This window comes from Aulostomus chinensis, chromosome 10 (genome assembly GCF_037954235.1).
Source record: "Aulostomus chinensis isolate RoL2024-O1b breed Wild chromosome 10, RoL_Achi_v1.0, whole genome shotgun sequence".
NCBI classification, from domain to species: Eukaryota; Metazoa; Chordata; class Actinopteri; order Syngnathiformes; family Aulostomidae; genus Aulostomus; species Aulostomus chinensis.
In genome coordinates this window covers 2,025,797-2,041,943 of record NC_141329.1, presented here as the reverse complement: position 1 = coordinate 2,041,943, position 16,147 = coordinate 2,025,797, and the positions used below count along the sequence as shown (strand labels likewise).

The 16,147-nt window shown below is 46.8% G+C and overlaps 2 protein-coding genes across 12 annotated transcripts in view; both read right to left on the bottom strand.

The window, feature by feature from the left end:
* dact3b (dishevelled-binding antagonist of beta-catenin 3b) overlaps positions 1-1,802 on the bottom strand; it is a 9,857-nt gene extending 8,055 nt beyond the window's left edge. Inside the window, exon 1 of the mRNA XM_086215466.1 lies at positions 1,366-1,802. Coding sequence (XP_086071592.1) covers positions 1,366-1,599 — 234 coding nt within the window. The 5' untranslated portion in view covers positions 1,600-1,802. The remainder of the gene's footprint in view (positions 1-1,365) is intronic.
* A 4,062-nt stretch (positions 1,803-5,864) lies between these two features.
* gramd1bb (GRAM domain containing 1Bb) overlaps positions 5,865-16,147 on the bottom strand; it is a 92,894-nt gene continuing 82,611 nt past the window's right edge. For all 11 annotated transcript variants that reach the window (XM_086215459.1, XM_086215456.1, XM_086215457.1 and 8 more), the window contains 15 exons: positions 14,363-14,447; positions 13,485-13,588; positions 13,249-13,344; positions 12,484-12,564; positions 12,221-12,336; positions 10,825-10,987; positions 10,514-10,706; positions 9,821-9,964; positions 9,612-9,730; positions 9,385-9,527; positions 9,157-9,260; positions 8,552-8,852; positions 8,015-8,122; positions 7,616-7,736; positions 5,865-7,196 (listed from right to left, as the gene is read on the bottom strand). In XM_086215459.1, coding sequence (XP_086071585.1) covers positions 7,107-7,196; positions 7,616-7,736; positions 8,015-8,122; positions 8,552-8,852; positions 9,157-9,260; positions 9,385-9,527; positions 9,612-9,730; positions 9,821-9,964; positions 10,514-10,706; positions 10,825-10,987; positions 12,221-12,336; positions 12,484-12,564; positions 13,249-13,344; positions 13,485-13,588; positions 14,363-14,447 — 1,968 coding nt within the window. In that variant the 3' untranslated portion in view covers positions 5,865-7,106. The remainder of the gene's footprint in view (positions 7,197-7,615; positions 7,737-8,014; positions 8,123-8,551; positions 8,853-9,156; positions 9,261-9,384; positions 9,528-9,611; positions 9,731-9,820; positions 9,965-10,513; positions 10,707-10,824; positions 10,988-12,220; positions 12,337-12,483; positions 12,565-13,248; positions 13,345-13,484; positions 13,589-14,362; positions 14,448-16,147) is intronic.

Sequence of the window (16,147 nt, the reverse complement as noted above, 5' to 3'; positions counted from 1 at the left end):
GAAGATGGGATGGGGGATTTGGTTCTGACACAGATGGTGACCTGATATCAAGCTACCAGGACTCTGTTAGAGGCTTCAATTAGAGCCGCGTCAGGCCGGAATCCTCCCAGGACCTCCCGTGTAATCACTCACACGCTTGGGTTGGCACAGCACTTAATAAACATCGATCCACGCGTGTTCCTGGGAGAATGAAAAAGGGAAAATATGCCACCCTTCAGGAAAACACGTTCACCAGAAAGTGTGGCAGAGGGCGAGGAGCTGAAGCAGGCAGGCAGCTCCTCCTGCACCAGGGGGGCCGAGCGTACCAGACACACACTTGACCCTCAGGCACTGGTGTTATGGGTTATTATAAATCCTTCGAAACCAGTTCCTTATTTCCATCACAATGGAACAACAAGCAAACAAGCTGAGCTGTGGAGGGCAGAGACAAAGCCCAGTGCCCACATCCTGCCATGACGACACCAGGGCCACCAGTATCCAGTGGCTGCTGGGCCCGGCCTGCATCATTAGTATTCTGCTCCACATGCCTCTATTGTTCGGCCCTGTGGAGGAGGAGGAGGAGGAGGAGAGGGGAGGAGAGAAGGAGGTGTGAAGAGGAGGCGGCTGATTTAATTTCTTTTTCACCATCTTTAATCATGGCTTCCTAGACATCCTGAGGGCTGGAGCCAACCGGAATCCCTCACGAAGAGGAGGCAGATGTCTGTCGACTATCAGAATAAAAGCAGCCAGCAGCACGCGCGCGGTGACGAGGCTCGGGGAAACTTTCCGCTCGAGCCGCGAGTGGAACTTGAATTTCTCACGACTGAGAAACAGTTCTCAATCCTCGCGCTGGTCCGCGCATCACTGCGTCACGGCAGAGCTCGAGCCCCCTCCTCCTCCATCAATCATCTCTGGGATCATTCTTGACGTAAAAAAATGTCGGCGACAACAAGGAGCTCCCGGCAGGAGTAACTCATCCCTTGATGACGTGACGAGGGCAGCTAAAAAGCGAGCTTGTAAAGTAGTAAAACCTACAAAAGTGCGTGATGAGGGAACAATGGGCCATTAAGTAGCCGCTGCGTGCCACAGGCGGCGGCTGCTCCACCCCCTGGTTTCTCCAGCCGCAGGAACCTCAGCCCGGGGCGCAGCGAACACCAAGCCCATTAATCAAGTTGAGTAACTTTTTTTTTCTACGGGTCGAGGACAACTCAGCACAAAAGGCGAGAGTCCACGCAGCGGTCAGGCGCATGACAATGAGAGCGCGCAGGTCTGTGGGGTAAAGTCTGCTGGCTCCAAAACAGGGAGGGGTGCTGTGTGTGCGTGTGTGCGTGTGTGCTGCAGGAATCCAAACATGCAGTAAAAAATTACACTCAACATAAACTTTACCAGCTGGCGTCTCAGCGTCAGGTTTTCCTGCCCCCAACTGCTGAAGCACGACAGATCTCCTCTGAGAGGGTCCTCCTGGTGCATGGGGTCCCCCAGAGCCAGCGCCCCGAGCACCAGACACTCCTGCCTCTGTTTGCGGAGCTCCAGCTCACACAGGCCGGCCAGACTTGCCTCCAGACGTTCCTTGGTCCGGCTGCGCTCCACCGTTACCGGAAAGGAGGACGCTCGGTTCATGCCCCCGAAACGTCCTGACGTGTCCACTCAGTAATTGCGTTTCTCTGGTCTGAGCTGGGTGCAGGTTCTAGCAGGGCTTTCCTGGGCTGTAATGGGCCATCACATTCCGGGGGAGGTCGTGTGGGAGCAGCATGGTTCTCCTCCTCACCCTCTACATGCGCGGCTGCTCAACATTTTCTATCTCGCAGCTGTCAAACGCAGGCGGGGCCCCTCCCTCTGCGACCGTCCACGGGCTCAAAGTGGGTTTCATCCGAGCCTGTGCAAATCTGCCTCAGCCTTCATTGGACACCAGACGCCTGAGGGGTGTGGCCTCTGTGGATGCCCCGCCCCCTCGATTCATTTCATTAAGGCGTCGCCCTCGCCCATCCTCCCATGTCACTGTCGGACGAAAGGACTACGTTTTGCTTTTCTGGGAGTAAAATCAACTGAAGCAGCTCATGCAACAGTAGATGTTTAAATACGAGGGGAGGATGAACTAAAATGATCTCTGCGATTATACAATGACGTCATGGAGGCGAGAGAACAGACACAGGGACATTATTTACTCTGTGGTCTCCGGGGACCCGGAGGGGGGAGGACTCATTTGTCTGAAAAGTTTTAAAGGGTTTATTTGTCTTTGGCTTTGGTTTGTTGTAATATTGTCCAGATAATTGTTATTCTTGCTGCTCCTTTCAAACCACGGTGGCTGTAAATGATTTCAAGATGCCGGTACGTTCATGCTGGAAACATCTGCTGCTCTCAGGGCTCAGACCCGGAAATGTTCCGTGAGTTCCCAGGAAAGCAGCAGAACCGCTCAGCTGGGCAACAAGGTGTGTTTGACAACCTCCAATAAAATGATATTTGCGTTCATGGTCTCTAGAACGACGTTGTAGATTTACTTGAGAGTGACGTCATCACTAGAGTCACTCGTGAGGTCATGCTGCTGCTCCTGCCTCCGTCGTCAGTCCTGTGGCCCTCACTCCTTCACCATCCGATCATTGCAGTATTTTGTACTATAAATGGTCACTTTCTTCCAGGCACTCCACTCTAAATTGAGGTACAAGTAGTTTGCCACATTTCTGAAGTCTCTCCTTCGTGGTTTGTCTGCGTCCTCTCTCGTTTATCTCCTGTTACGGTATATTAACGGTATATTATATTAACGGTACACACGGAGATCCACCGGGGTCTTTACAGTTTCTGCTGACCAGAATGTCGATGTCACAACAATTTCCTCCAGCTGGTCATTGCCCAGCGATGTGGTTGCACTCCTTAATCCTGCGGGCAGTAGCTTTTAATGCTTGGCATCAATATTTTAGAGTCTTTAGATTTTTTTTTTTTTTTTTTACATTTGCTAGTTCTGTAGCAGATGAATATTTCATCTCAGGGCCTTTTGCCGTCACTGGAAGGTCTCCAGGTCATGAATTCTGGATCTGTGAGGATAGAAGCTGTCAGGAGGAACAACCTACACCTTCAGAACATGAGAAAACCTCCCAGTTGATGCAGGAGAGGTGCGAGCGAGTGGAATATTCAGGTTACGGGGCTTCAGCTGAACCTTTTGTGAGTTCTTCTTCTCCGGAAACGCAGTTACTCTTCTGGTTTTGGAAATAATTTGAGAAAATAAGTGATGTGAATACAGACTCCAACGATAGCACAACCATTTCCTCAACATTTTTTATTCATACTTCCAATCTCTACTTCACATGAATCAGAAAGCCACCTTTCTCTTCAGTCTCTATGAGGCAAAGTCATGGGCGAGTCAGAACCTACGCGCAGCGCAGGCTGGGTTCTTTTGTCGGCGTGTGCGTCAGCACGCACACAGCAGAGATACACAACATATACTTACAGTATATTTATCTCATGTATAAATTCCACTAAAAGTCTCTCAAAAGATCAAATCATTTTCTAAAAAAGAAAGAAAAAAAGACAAAAAAAAAACAAACAAACAAAAACAGACAGCAGAAGTTGTTTGGAACAGAACTACACCAGCACATTTTATATCAGGACACCCTCCAGGAGGAGCTGCTGCTATCAGTCGGATCAGTGGTCATTTCAGGAGGCTGTGTGTGTGTGTGTGTGTGTGTGTTAGTTATTACCCTGTCGACTGGACGCTGCCGTTGCCTCATTAGCACTGACAGCAACTCAAAAGCCAATTAAAACAGCCAGTGTGAATCCATGAAGCGCACGAGAGCAAGTGTACAATCGTTCCTGTGACGAGAGCTCGAGCACAGAGACTAAACATCTCGCTGGTGTAATCTGACACATCACGGACAGATTGTTCTAAAAGCATCAGAACAAAGAGTGAGTGGAAGTTTCGAAGGGAACGATGAAGGTGAAAAGGCGTAGTTTGCATAATTGTCTGTTGTGACAGATTGGAGGCCACAGTGAATATTTCATGTTCAGACCCACGTCTTTTCTTCCAATCAATGTTCAAACGTACCCGTCGACACTCAGACGTGACCGAGGAACAATAGGAAGAGTGTTTTTGCCAGTAAACACACAAACGTGAATAAAAAGTAGCGCGATACTAACAAAGTGACCATGGTGAACTATACTCATGAGATAAAACACACAAAAAAAAGTTGGAATGATGGGATAACGGTCCTTTTACCTCCGGATTTTTTTCTGACACTTATAATTTTGAATTGAATTTTTGAAACTGCTTTTGATTTATCTCTCCTAACAGTGACTTTCAATCTCACTCTGACTTCACCACTGGAATATATTTAGTGGCAGGGTTTAGTTTTTAATCTTCTTTCTTCTTTTACTGGCAGAAATAAACTTCCATAGGATCCAGAGACTAAAATCAGTCAGTAAAACCAGTTGAAATCAACTAAGCAAACAATATTAAAGAAATGTGTGAAAAGGAAAAAAACAACAACTTCATTTTGAAAAAGAAACTCTTTAAAGCATTTCACGTGTTCATGACATTCTGTTCCACCAGAAGAAGCATCATTCCACCAAAGTCTCTCAGTGTCATCAAGTTTGTGAAAGTGGTTTCTATAAAACAGAAAACATTTCAGCCTCTTGCATCCATCGGCTCTCAAGGGTTTTTTTTAATGTTACCACAACTTAGAGTCTTCTTCAAATGTCTCTCTCTCTCTCTCACACACACACACACACACACACACACACACACACACACGCACGCACACACACACACACACACACACACACACACACACACGCACGCACACACACACACACACACACACACACACACACACACACACGAGTCAATTCCTGCAGATTTTCCTGTGTTTTCATTAATTTCCTCCATGCAGATTCCATCCCCCTCATGAGTCACTCGTCTGGAAGCTGACATGAATGTGGATCGCTCGCAGGTTGACGTTGGCAGATTTTGCATATAAAACCTTCAAACAGGACTCGCAGACAAGAGCAGAACTAACGTGAAGCAGAACTAAAAACCAAATGAAACCGTGTCTGCGTTTGGAGGATGAACCAATGGAAGCCTACATTCACCTGCCGTCTCTCTCACCCTTCGCTACCTGAAAAGGCCTTAAAGTGCTTCGCTCGCTCGTCTTCCTCCACAGGGCCGTTCTACGCTTGGAAGTGCTTTTATCGCTTAAGTTCACCAGCTCTCAGGGGTTCTCTTGATGTTCTTTACTTTGACCTAATCAAGTAAATACATAGTACACAAAATACCTGATAAATACTTCATTTAACAAACAACATGAATACTCGTGAAGGTACAATTCTAGACTTCTTTCTTTTGGTTTATTTTCGTTAAATTCATTCTCATGCTTTCATTGCATCCAAGACAAAACACTTGGGGGGGGGGGTCAGTACGTGAATCTTAAGGAATAGGAATACTTGCTATGTTGCAGATATTTAGATGATAGGATTGATGATATTCTCAGGTCTGTAAGCTACACATGAAGCTTCGTCCCAGCTACTAAAGTTAGCTAAAGCTACCTGCTAGCCCTAGCTTCATATTCAGCAGGCATCAATCTTCAGCACAGAGTGGTGACATGGGAAAACAGCTGCTCGTAATCAAAAATCCTCCTTTCGTCATCCATGGATTTATGCTTCTACGTGTCCAAAAGTGACATTGATAGTTTGTGCGATCAATAATTTTGTAAAAGTCGATGTAACTTTTAAAAAAAGTTGTTGGATACGTCATTTTTGGAAAACTCTTGGATTGTAAACCGTACTCTGGTGGAGCTAACGCAAGGCGGCACCCAAATGCATTAGCATTAAAAAAAGGCAGGTCTGGCTGCAAGAGCCAGAAAAGAAACAAAATAAAAAAACAGACGAGTGTGGAATGGTAAAAATGTCACACATTACAACTCACGCACGCACACACACACACACACACACACACACACACACACACACACACACACACACGCGTTCATGCGCGAATATAATCGCGCTAATGCAGACTCATACTTGCACACTGGACATGTCACAGACATATCTGGCATGCATTGTTTAGAAGAACAAAAAATCCTTTTGTTAGAAATTCTTTAACTGGTCTAGAGCTCTGATCATTTCTTTATGTACATAAATTAACAATAAATATAGGTAATGTTTATATATTTTGAAATATATATATTAAATAATGAAATATTCTCATATATTTCAAATATATTCATAGAATTCTTTCTAATTTTAAACATTTTTAAAGAGATATAGTCACAGTTTAGTAATAAAACATATAAGAAGACGAGTCTCCCTACTAGTCTGGCTGCAGTGTCCCTTTATCAACGATTACAGACCGACGTCTGGCTGTTTTTGTCAGGCTAATACATTCTACACTCTACAATCACATCGACTGGGAATGATGCAAAATGAATCAACACCGCACAAACAAATACTGTGGAACCAGATTTTTGTGTGTTGTAAATATTCCAGTCTGACAGGGAACCAGCCCTGACAAAGACCCACAGGCCAGATTCAGAAGGCAAGCAGCTGATCGTGAAGGTGGGAGGGCGACTCTGCAGTTCCATCACCTGGAAGTCTGTTAAAGAGACGCTGCAGCGAGGACCTCTAGGGGACAACTGGTTTGGAACAGTCAAGAGAGTAGAAAGACATTAAGACTCAAAAGGACCCCCACTATCTGTCCTTGTCCTCTGTTCTTCTTTTTTTTGACACACAGACTGGAACTGGACCACATGAACACAGACTGAGGGGAATTAAGTTGTCGAAACGCATGCAGTAGTTTTCCTTCTGTCTGGCTGACCCTCTCCTGGTTGACATGGCTTACAGTAGGATGCACTTAGAAAGAAATCAAAAGAGAGTGGAAGGAAATCCCGCCAGTGGAGGGAAGGTACAAGTCTCGCACCTTCCTGCATTCTCCCAGGGAGACATCCTGGTTCCTGTCTGTGCAGCAGGAGCGTCCTCCTGCAGGCGTGTGCTGGAGACAACTGTTCCCCTCTGGACCAGCTCACTGTTGGTCCCACCCGTCCCCGTGTCCTCTCCCTGTCTCGCTGCTTCCTGCATACTGATTGACAAACAAAACAGGTCCTATATTGCACAGCATGCCCTCGTGGCCTGGTGGCGGCGTGTCAGTGGTAGCGACTTCTCTTCTCCTCAGCCTCAGAGCTGTAGTCCCTTAACCCGATGCCTCGCTGGAGGTTCAATAAAGAGTCTTTCATCTGATGAAAGAGCAAAACCAACAGTTAGCTTGATTAAAAAAGCCTACTGGGGTCTCTACTAGAGTCTTGGTTGGTCTAAACCCTTTTAACCAACTTCCCCACAACTCTTTTCTATACTTCATGCAATTCTACTGACTGCACTGTGTGTACCACTGAATGCTCATTAGTATTTGTATTTTGAGTCGTATTTGGGGTAGTGAGTTTTGCGTTAACAGTTCTGAGACTGCCTCTTCTTCGTTTGTGTTCACAATGCTTTTTTATGCACTGACATGCAGAATCCGGTCTTCAAGTAATCGAACCACGACCACACACACACACACACACACACACACACACACACACGCCAGTGTAACTGACGGTTGGACGCGCTCTGGGATCGACTATTAGTCCTGACTCTTTGAGGAAGTGTCTTTGCGTACCTGATCTAGCAGCACTACTGAAGATTTGATTATCTCCCTCCACTTCTGCAGCTCGGCGTCATGGTAACGCTGCTGCGCCTCCAGGAGCTGGGCCCACTCCATCTGCGTCTGAGGCAGTTTGCTAGGAAACACACGTACACACACACATTACCGACACGCTAACAAACAGTTTGGTAACTTGTCTCAGGGAGAATCGGGGTAATTGCGGAGGCTCAGCGGCTCCCTGTCACATTTGTCATGTGGATAAAGATCAGAGTGGACGGCTGAAACTGTCTGTGTTTATGTTGTGTGTGATTTATTGTCAGTCTCATTCATGCGGTGACTGCGAATCCTAAAATGCCTCAACCACCCATTCATCATGTTAAATCTCTGTGTGTCAGTAACAGCGTGCGAGCCAACCTTTCATGAAGCCGCAGACCCTGCCAGGTTGTCAGCGACTGAGCCGAGTACTCCAGCATCCACAGCTTGTAGAAGAGCATCATGTTGAGGAACACCAGCAGCACCAGACTGACGGAGGATGCAGAACGGAGTTAACGGGCTTTTGCAGTTCACATGGTCATTAAAACAACTGGTCTGTCACTGGAAACGACGTTAAGATGGGAGAGCTGCGTGTGGCTACACTGCCGATACAGATAGTATATTGGTGAATACCTTAGACAGATCCTATGATGGCAATGGAAGGAGAGGAGAGAGGGGTTACACTCAGAGAACAACATTTACAAAACTTTCCATCTTCAGTGTGATTCAGACAAAACGCCACAGATTTCTGGGGAAACTGATGAAATGACGACACAGAGCTGTCTTCGTTACATGTGATGAAGATGCATGTGGCCTGTCAGCACGTGTCCAATTTAATTAACCGTTTCTATACACAAATCCAGATGTGCGTGTGCGTGTGTGTGCGCACGCGTGTGTGTGGTGTGATCAGTTGCATACACAAAGCTGATGATGAGCAGCAGTTTGGAGACGCTGTAGAGGGCGAAGCCTCCAGGCAGGAGATGGTGCTCTGGACTCTGGTGTCGCGTCTGTGTGGATCCGGCCACATGCTTGATCCGCTGAATCACCTCCTCATCTGTCGGCGTGGTAACGGGGCTGAGCGCCTCGTCCAGATGTTGGCTGCGTATGTGTGGGATGGGCCTTTTCTTCCGCCTCACCGTGGAGCTCTTCACCCCTTTAGCCTTCGGGGATAACTGGTGGGACTCGGTCAGGATCTCCTCCAGCTTGGACAGCTCCAGCTCTGAGAAGGAGCAGGTGGACTGTTACATAATACCAGGTCTCATCAGACCACGGCCCTCTTGGACTCTCCTGGTCTGTAAGTGAAGCTCAGTTTGATTTGCTTTGAGCAAAAATAGAAAACAGGAAGTGAACTTAAAATGTGTTGTAGGTTGGAAATGGATGCTGCTGCTCCGGGGGAGGGATGTAGGGTGAGTGACCTTTGACCCTCACAGAAGAAAGGCCGCAGCCACGATCAGTTCCACCAAAACTAACCAAACGGATCTGATGGAAAATCTAATATCATCTCAAATACGACTCAAGCTTACCAAGATGGCGAAAGTTTTCTTCAAGTCCGCTCCAGAAGTTTTTCTCAATGAAGCCTTTAACCAAACCCCAGGGCTGCTTTCTGAAGCGGAGCTCTGTCGATATCCTACCAGACAGACAGAAATGCATGGACTCACATACACTGTTACCACGACGGAGGACTGTGGACTCTATTTGCTAGCAGAGAAGTTGCACATGTAAAAAGGCACCATCTGATCATTCTAGCTCACCGTAGGCGACACTTGTTCTTGGCCACCCGGGTGAGCATGTAGCGGTTCAGCGTGTAGAAGTAGTCGTGGTAGGGAACGTCATGTGTGATGACCTCAGCATCGATGATGTAACATTCACTCTCCTGACTGGCCTTGTACAGAGTCTGGACAAGGGGGAATGCAGTGTTCATTCACTGGTTGGTGCTACTGGAAGTCACGTGAGTGCAGCTGAGCAGAGGAGAGTGTACCTGCGTCTCTGTGACTGTGGCTGTTTTGGGGGCGAGCGGGTTGGACAGAGAGATGGTGTACATGATCTCTCTGGTCTGGTTCCCAGCCTCCTCCTTCTTCCACGGGTGATAGACCACATCTGGACAGCAACAAGACAGAGCACACATGTAGACGGATTTGGGATGTGACTGGATTCCAGAGACTTGACCAGCTGATCAGAGACACTGACCTGAGAATCGCCTCTGCTCCATGAAGTCACTCATGAACTGCGACTCGGTGAAGAGGATGTCATAGAGTTTGTCCACGCTGAACTTGTAGATCTCGTTGATGTGTTGTCTGCCGTTCAAGTCCTCATGGAAGGCCTGGACCTCACCTGCACATCAGAGACACGAGACAAAGTGACATTATAAATGGGTTCAGAACTGCATGGATGACTTTCTCCTGCCAAACTGGGGGGGCGGGTTCTTCAACCAGAGGTGTTCCAGCTCTACTGAGCTGCGATGAGGCAGTTTTGAGCTGAACAGCTACGTCACTGACGGAGGCTGTTACATCGTGGAAGTCAGACGCCAGTGCAGAGCTGTCTCTGACCCCACTTCCAGGGCTGTGCTGGTTAAAATATGACAGAATAATCAAGAGGTGAGAAACTGATTAATCTAAATCAACGACATGAATGAACTGTGGTTGACACACATTTTAAATATTTAGATTCAAACAGATTTTAGGTAAATGCTTGAATAAATCTATCGATCTGTTTTAGAGGTGAAAGTCCTCTTTTGACTCGCGCACACTTGAAGGAGTCAAGGTGTTTGCTGCCCTCTACTGGTCATTTACAAGCCAACACCACAACAGAAGCGGACTGAACGCTGCTCAGGGTTCCAGCCCTGTCTGAGAGCTGTGCCGGGACTCGGTGGTGTCCGCTCACCCTCATCGTGTGTTTCCGACGAGTCACTGAGCTCGGTGGGGATGTCTTCATTGTCGTTGAAGTCCAGTGAGGGGGAAGGAACCGGACCCCCGGGCCCACTGGGCTCGCTGCTCTTCTCTTCCACCAGCAGTGGCACCGCCAGCAGCTCGCCATCTGGTTGGCAGTCTGCGTACTCCTCTGCCGGGAGGTCAAACTGGAGAACACATGCTGATGAGCACAAGTACCTCAATCATGTCTGACTGTCACACAGAGTGAAGCCAGGCCTTTGAGGTTAACATCACTCGTTCGAGTGCACAGCAAAGCAAACTCACGGTGATGGGAGTGTCGTGGTTGCCGGGGCGATCGATGATGCTGTTTGGGACCACCTTCTTATGCAGAGGGGGCGGGCTCCCCTCAGGCTTGGCCTCGGCGCTGCTCTTGGACAAGTTGTCATTGTTGATTTCATTCTCTTCATTGGGAATCTCCTCACTGAAGCTGAAGCCCCAGAAAACACACAAAACCACACATTTACTTGTCATGTCCGTACTTTCAATGCTGTTATTTTCCTACTCTGGTGACTGACGGACGCCTGAAGGATGAGATCACTCTATTAACCTTAAACCTTGACAGCAGTCGGGCTGGGCTAACTAGTGATGGATTAGCTCAGTCTACCAAATGTCTCAAAAAGTCCAAGAGCTCATCACAATTTCCTAGAACCCAAAGTGACACGATGCATCTTCCAGCCCAAAGACCCTTTATTCTCTGTCACAAATGACAAAAAAGCAGCAAATCCTCACATTCAAGAGCCTGAAACCAGTGAATGATACAGAATGAAATAAAAAATATAAAATATAGATGAAAACATAATAGGGTCTTCGCCCCGGAGTACCTCTGGACTCAGGCCCTAATAAAATTTTTTGAGAGAAGAGTGAAAACTCAGAACAGTTAAACTGTTGCAGCTCTGAGCTCCAGAGCCAGGCACATCCACACCGACCCATTTTCCAATTTTCTATTTTAGTTTTGTAAATTCGGCTCATGACATTGATACTCTAATAAATGCACAATGTCATATCTGACCATAAAGGCTGCATTGTTCCTCTGCATGAGACACGAGGAGTGAGAGAATCTGAAGCTATTTCACCCGCCAGGAGCGTCACGATTACATGACGTCGAGGGGTGAGAGCGTGCTGCACATCTGAGCGTCAGGAGCATCAAACGTCTCATCAGTCAAAACTGCGAGAACATGTGTTTGACACATGGTATTGTTGAGTGCATCAGTTTGTGAGAGGCGTGCGTGTATTTTCAAGGCTGCTATTTGTGGTTATTCCTAGGTTTTGTCAACTCATTCAATAAAATGCATAAAATATTGGGAACATCTCTTGGATGATCTCAGCGGCTGATGTCATGCTTGCCAAAGGGTAAAACATCCAGATAAAGATAAGTGAGGTCACTGCCCTCTCCCTCCCACTACACGGAGGAGAGCCTCAGCATGGCTTCTTCACCTGAAGGATGAGAGAAACTAAAGAGAGGAAGGGCAGAGGGGATTTTTTTTGCATTTCCAACCAGCCGCCTCTGTAAATAAGGGTTATTGTTGGTGAGCTGAAATGAGCGTGGACGCTTGTTTGTGACTGTACTTATGACCTGTGCTGTAACAACATGTAAGAATAAACAGGGAAATATTTATGGTGGTAACTGCAGTAATTGATTCTGCGGCAGGGCCAGACTCACCCCATGGTGTTGAAGTCATCATCGGGGGGAACATAATCCTCATCGTCACTGGTGAGGCCGAGCTCGTTGCCATAGCACTGATGAACAAAGTGCCACAGTTCTTTGGGACACAGCGGCTGCATAAGGCACACAGCAATCGAAAAGAAGACTTGTGACTACGCCAACTTTTCTTTCTGTGTGACCTCATCGACCAAAATGTAGAAAATGTCAGACAGATGTCAACAAAAAAGGGGCGGAGCGCTGTGAACTGTAGATCGCCTCACCTTGTCGAGCAGCGCATTCTGCCACAGTCGGAACATCATCATGTACGTTCTGTCTCGGGCTCCAAACGAGGTGAAAAAGTGCTGTGAAGAAAGTAAAGAATGGAGCATGAATGTGTGTGATGGCACTGAACGTTCAAATTAATCCCTTCTGCTGGAATTATTTTGATTTGCAGTGACCTAATTCTGGGGGAGAAAAAGACTTCAACAAATGGGTTTCACATGAGAACAAGCAGCATCAAAGTAGTTTTGAAGTGATAGTGAGGATTAAGAATCCCTCTCCAGGCAGATTTATGTGACAGGAACTCCCCCTGTGAGTGAGGACCACTGAATAACCCAGCCTCCGGACAACCGTCGGTCCTCAAGGACTCTCCACTGTCGCTTCATCCCATTTACGCCTAAAACCATCGGTAAATAACCTCAGAAACTTGACAGTTTACTGAAAAATTAGCAGGAATTGTCAGCATGCATTAAAACCTTTATTCAACCACCTCTGTAGAAGATGGAAACAAACAAAACATCTTAGACCTTTGGGTTCTATGTGAAATGACTTCATTTTGCTCCACTCTTCATTTAATGTTTCCACAAAGTCAGTGAAAGCAGCTCTCACATGCCTTCAGGTAGAACAACACCTATTTTTCCAATACATTTAAAGGGGTAAAAGATAATTAAAAAATATGAAATACAAAGAGTGAAATCTAAGAATTCCTACACTTGTTACCATGAAATTAGAAGCTCACTCATAAATGCCTACATTTACTAACTCACCTTCTCATTGTCGGTGCAGACCTGGATGGCGTTGGGAATGAGGCGGGCGGTCTTCTCTTTAGTCATTGAGCAGATGTCCTTTAGCCGCACTGTCAGCTGAGCGTGCACGCACGCACGCACACACACACACACACACGCACACACACACACACACACACGGTATTTAAGTATGACCCAATACTGCCAATATAACAAACGTGAGACTGCGCAGAGGTCCAGAGAGCTAACAAGCATACCAGTGTTTCCCAGCGGAAGATGTTGCTATAGAAACAGATCCAGTTCTCAGAGAGGTAGAGTCGTCCCTGCAGAAGGATGTCCCGCTGCAGAGCACAGGAGTAGTCTGGAACACAAAGGAGACCGAAAATCAGCATCAGAAGGAGCACAAACGCGTTCAACACACACCGAGACCGACATGAGAATCCTGGTGACTTGCGCCTCATTTCCGCATAACTGTGAAAGTCTGTGAGGCAACTGGATGTGCGTTTGTTACTATGGGAACCTCCGTGATCTCTGATGGGTTGACAAAGCATCACCAGAGCTTCTTGAAACTTGAAATGGTACAAAAAAAAACTAGACTTCTGGAAAAGAGGGAATATTTTAATCACGTTCTAATTTTACTGATTTAATGAAAGGATTTTAACCTTCTGTTGAAGAGGAGTTCCTTATTTGCACACCAGAACATCCGTGTGGAAACGAGGTGTCACCACTGTTCACCAGGACCCCAATGTCCAAAACTCTGCATTCTACCAACTGGGGACACAACCGTTGTCCCTACTGGCCAGAGCCGTCCCCAGTGAACAGGCCTTGAACGTGGTTGGTGTCCCTGAGATCAGGTGCCACCATCAAGTCACCTCACGTCACACAGCTCACTCATCGCATAAACACTTGTGCTGTTTAAGATCTGTGAAATCATGACTTTGACGAGATGTCACATTCTGAGCTCTACTTTACTGGCTTTCAGACAATGACGGCATTCTGCGTTTCCTGATCCTATTAAGAAGTCTGCAACATCTAAGCGTTGTGGAACTTAGAAGAATCCTTTTCTGATCAGGGCTCATTCAGCAGCACCCTGCCGGTCCTCAGGTGGACCCTGGGTGCCGCTGTGCTCACTCACCCACAATGAGTCTCTCTGTGTCGGGAAGCTGCTTGAAGAGTTTCCGAAAGTCCTCATTGCGCTGCTTGTATGTGGGGCTCAACACCTGCAGTGACAGGTAGAGTCAGACATGAATAAACGCACATGTACGTCCAACACACACACACACACACACACACACACACACACACACACACACACACACACACACACACACACACACACACACACACACACACACACACACGCTCCCTCATGCTCTCTGGTGTGGACTCTGTTATGCAGCCCACTGGGGTTTGTTAGTTTCATAGAGCAGGTGCTTGTTAAAACCACCCACAGGGTTGATGAGGGCGTCGCTCGGGTTATTGAGAAGATTTGCTTTGGTGGGGGATTTTGACAAGAACTGGATGAACTGTGAGAAGCAAGCAGAGGGACACCTGGAAGACGGCATCATTCACCAGATACTGAAGCGCAATTCCAGAACCTCAGCCTGCTGCAGGTCATTCAAGAAACATGCTGCCATGACTGAGAGCAGTTCCACAGTGAGTCCCATAGAAATGTGTTGCATTCAACCAGGGAGCAGAGTACATTAAAACACGGCAAAGTTCACGTCTGTCAGAAGTTTGTGAGGAAGTGTTTTCAGTTCAGCAAAGAAGAACATGTACTTTCCTGGAGGGGAAGCTAAAAGAGAGACAGCGAGGGATTCGACCACTGGAATTCACTGAGGGAGAGTTTAGTGATAAAAATCTTCTGAGCAGTTTCACAGAGTTCTATAATGCACATTCAACATAGAGCTGCCTTTTTACCACTCTGTTTTTAAGAAGTTTGAATTTCCAGGAAAGATAAAATTAGTTGAATACACGTTTGGCATTTCGATTTCAGCTTGTAAAAAAAAAAAAAAGTGCTCACAAAGTGCAGGTTACTTCCTCAACAGCAACTGACAATGTGATTTCACATTATTAAAATAAACCTCTCCATTTGTGTTTTCTATTGTGATGCAGAATGACCCTCGACAGACTGCAGGAGCTTCCGACTTTACAAAGGAATTTTCAGTGACTCGCCGTTCTGCTACACACCTGTATTACTTGGTTCAGAGTTAAAACAATTCTACATTACCGGGGAGCTGAAATCGGAAACAACTGCACACATGGTGCTTGTCTAACTGGTCAAACTTCAACATCAATATAATTCGACTCTCTTTTTCTTGGCCTCGGCAGACCTGATCATTTGCAGATTGAGGCTGTGATGTAGAAAATCTCCTGAAGTGTTCCAAAAGTGAGCGTTCTCACTGTCTGTGCCAGATGTTTTCCTTCAACAGGAAAGCTTCGGGAAACAATAGCTGCCAATACAGTAACAAGCGGCCGACTGAAACAAAAGAAGAATATATTCCTTTTGACCTGGACTGGTGGGAAAAGAACAGCCTGTTCATACTGAACACCACTGCATGCGCCTGCATTATGAGTTGAGGAATCTGCTGGTTCCAGCCTTTGATGGAGGCATGATAAACAGAGTGATCAACCAACACTCCTGCACTCGGCTGCTAACAACGGACATCTGGAGCATCCGTGACTCCCAACTCGACCAGTGGGCTTCTGTTACTGGGGACAACCACAGAATCATCTTTACACAAGTGCAGAGCAAAGACAAGCTTGAAGTCTCTCTGCTGACCCGTTTGAGGTAAATGCATCTAATCCCCCGCCCCCCCAAACTTCTTCACTCTTCGATATAAAGTTACATGTTGAGGACTTACAGCAGGGATCTCCTCAGTGTCCCACTCGAGGTCCTGAAGGTCTGAGGCAGCCCAAC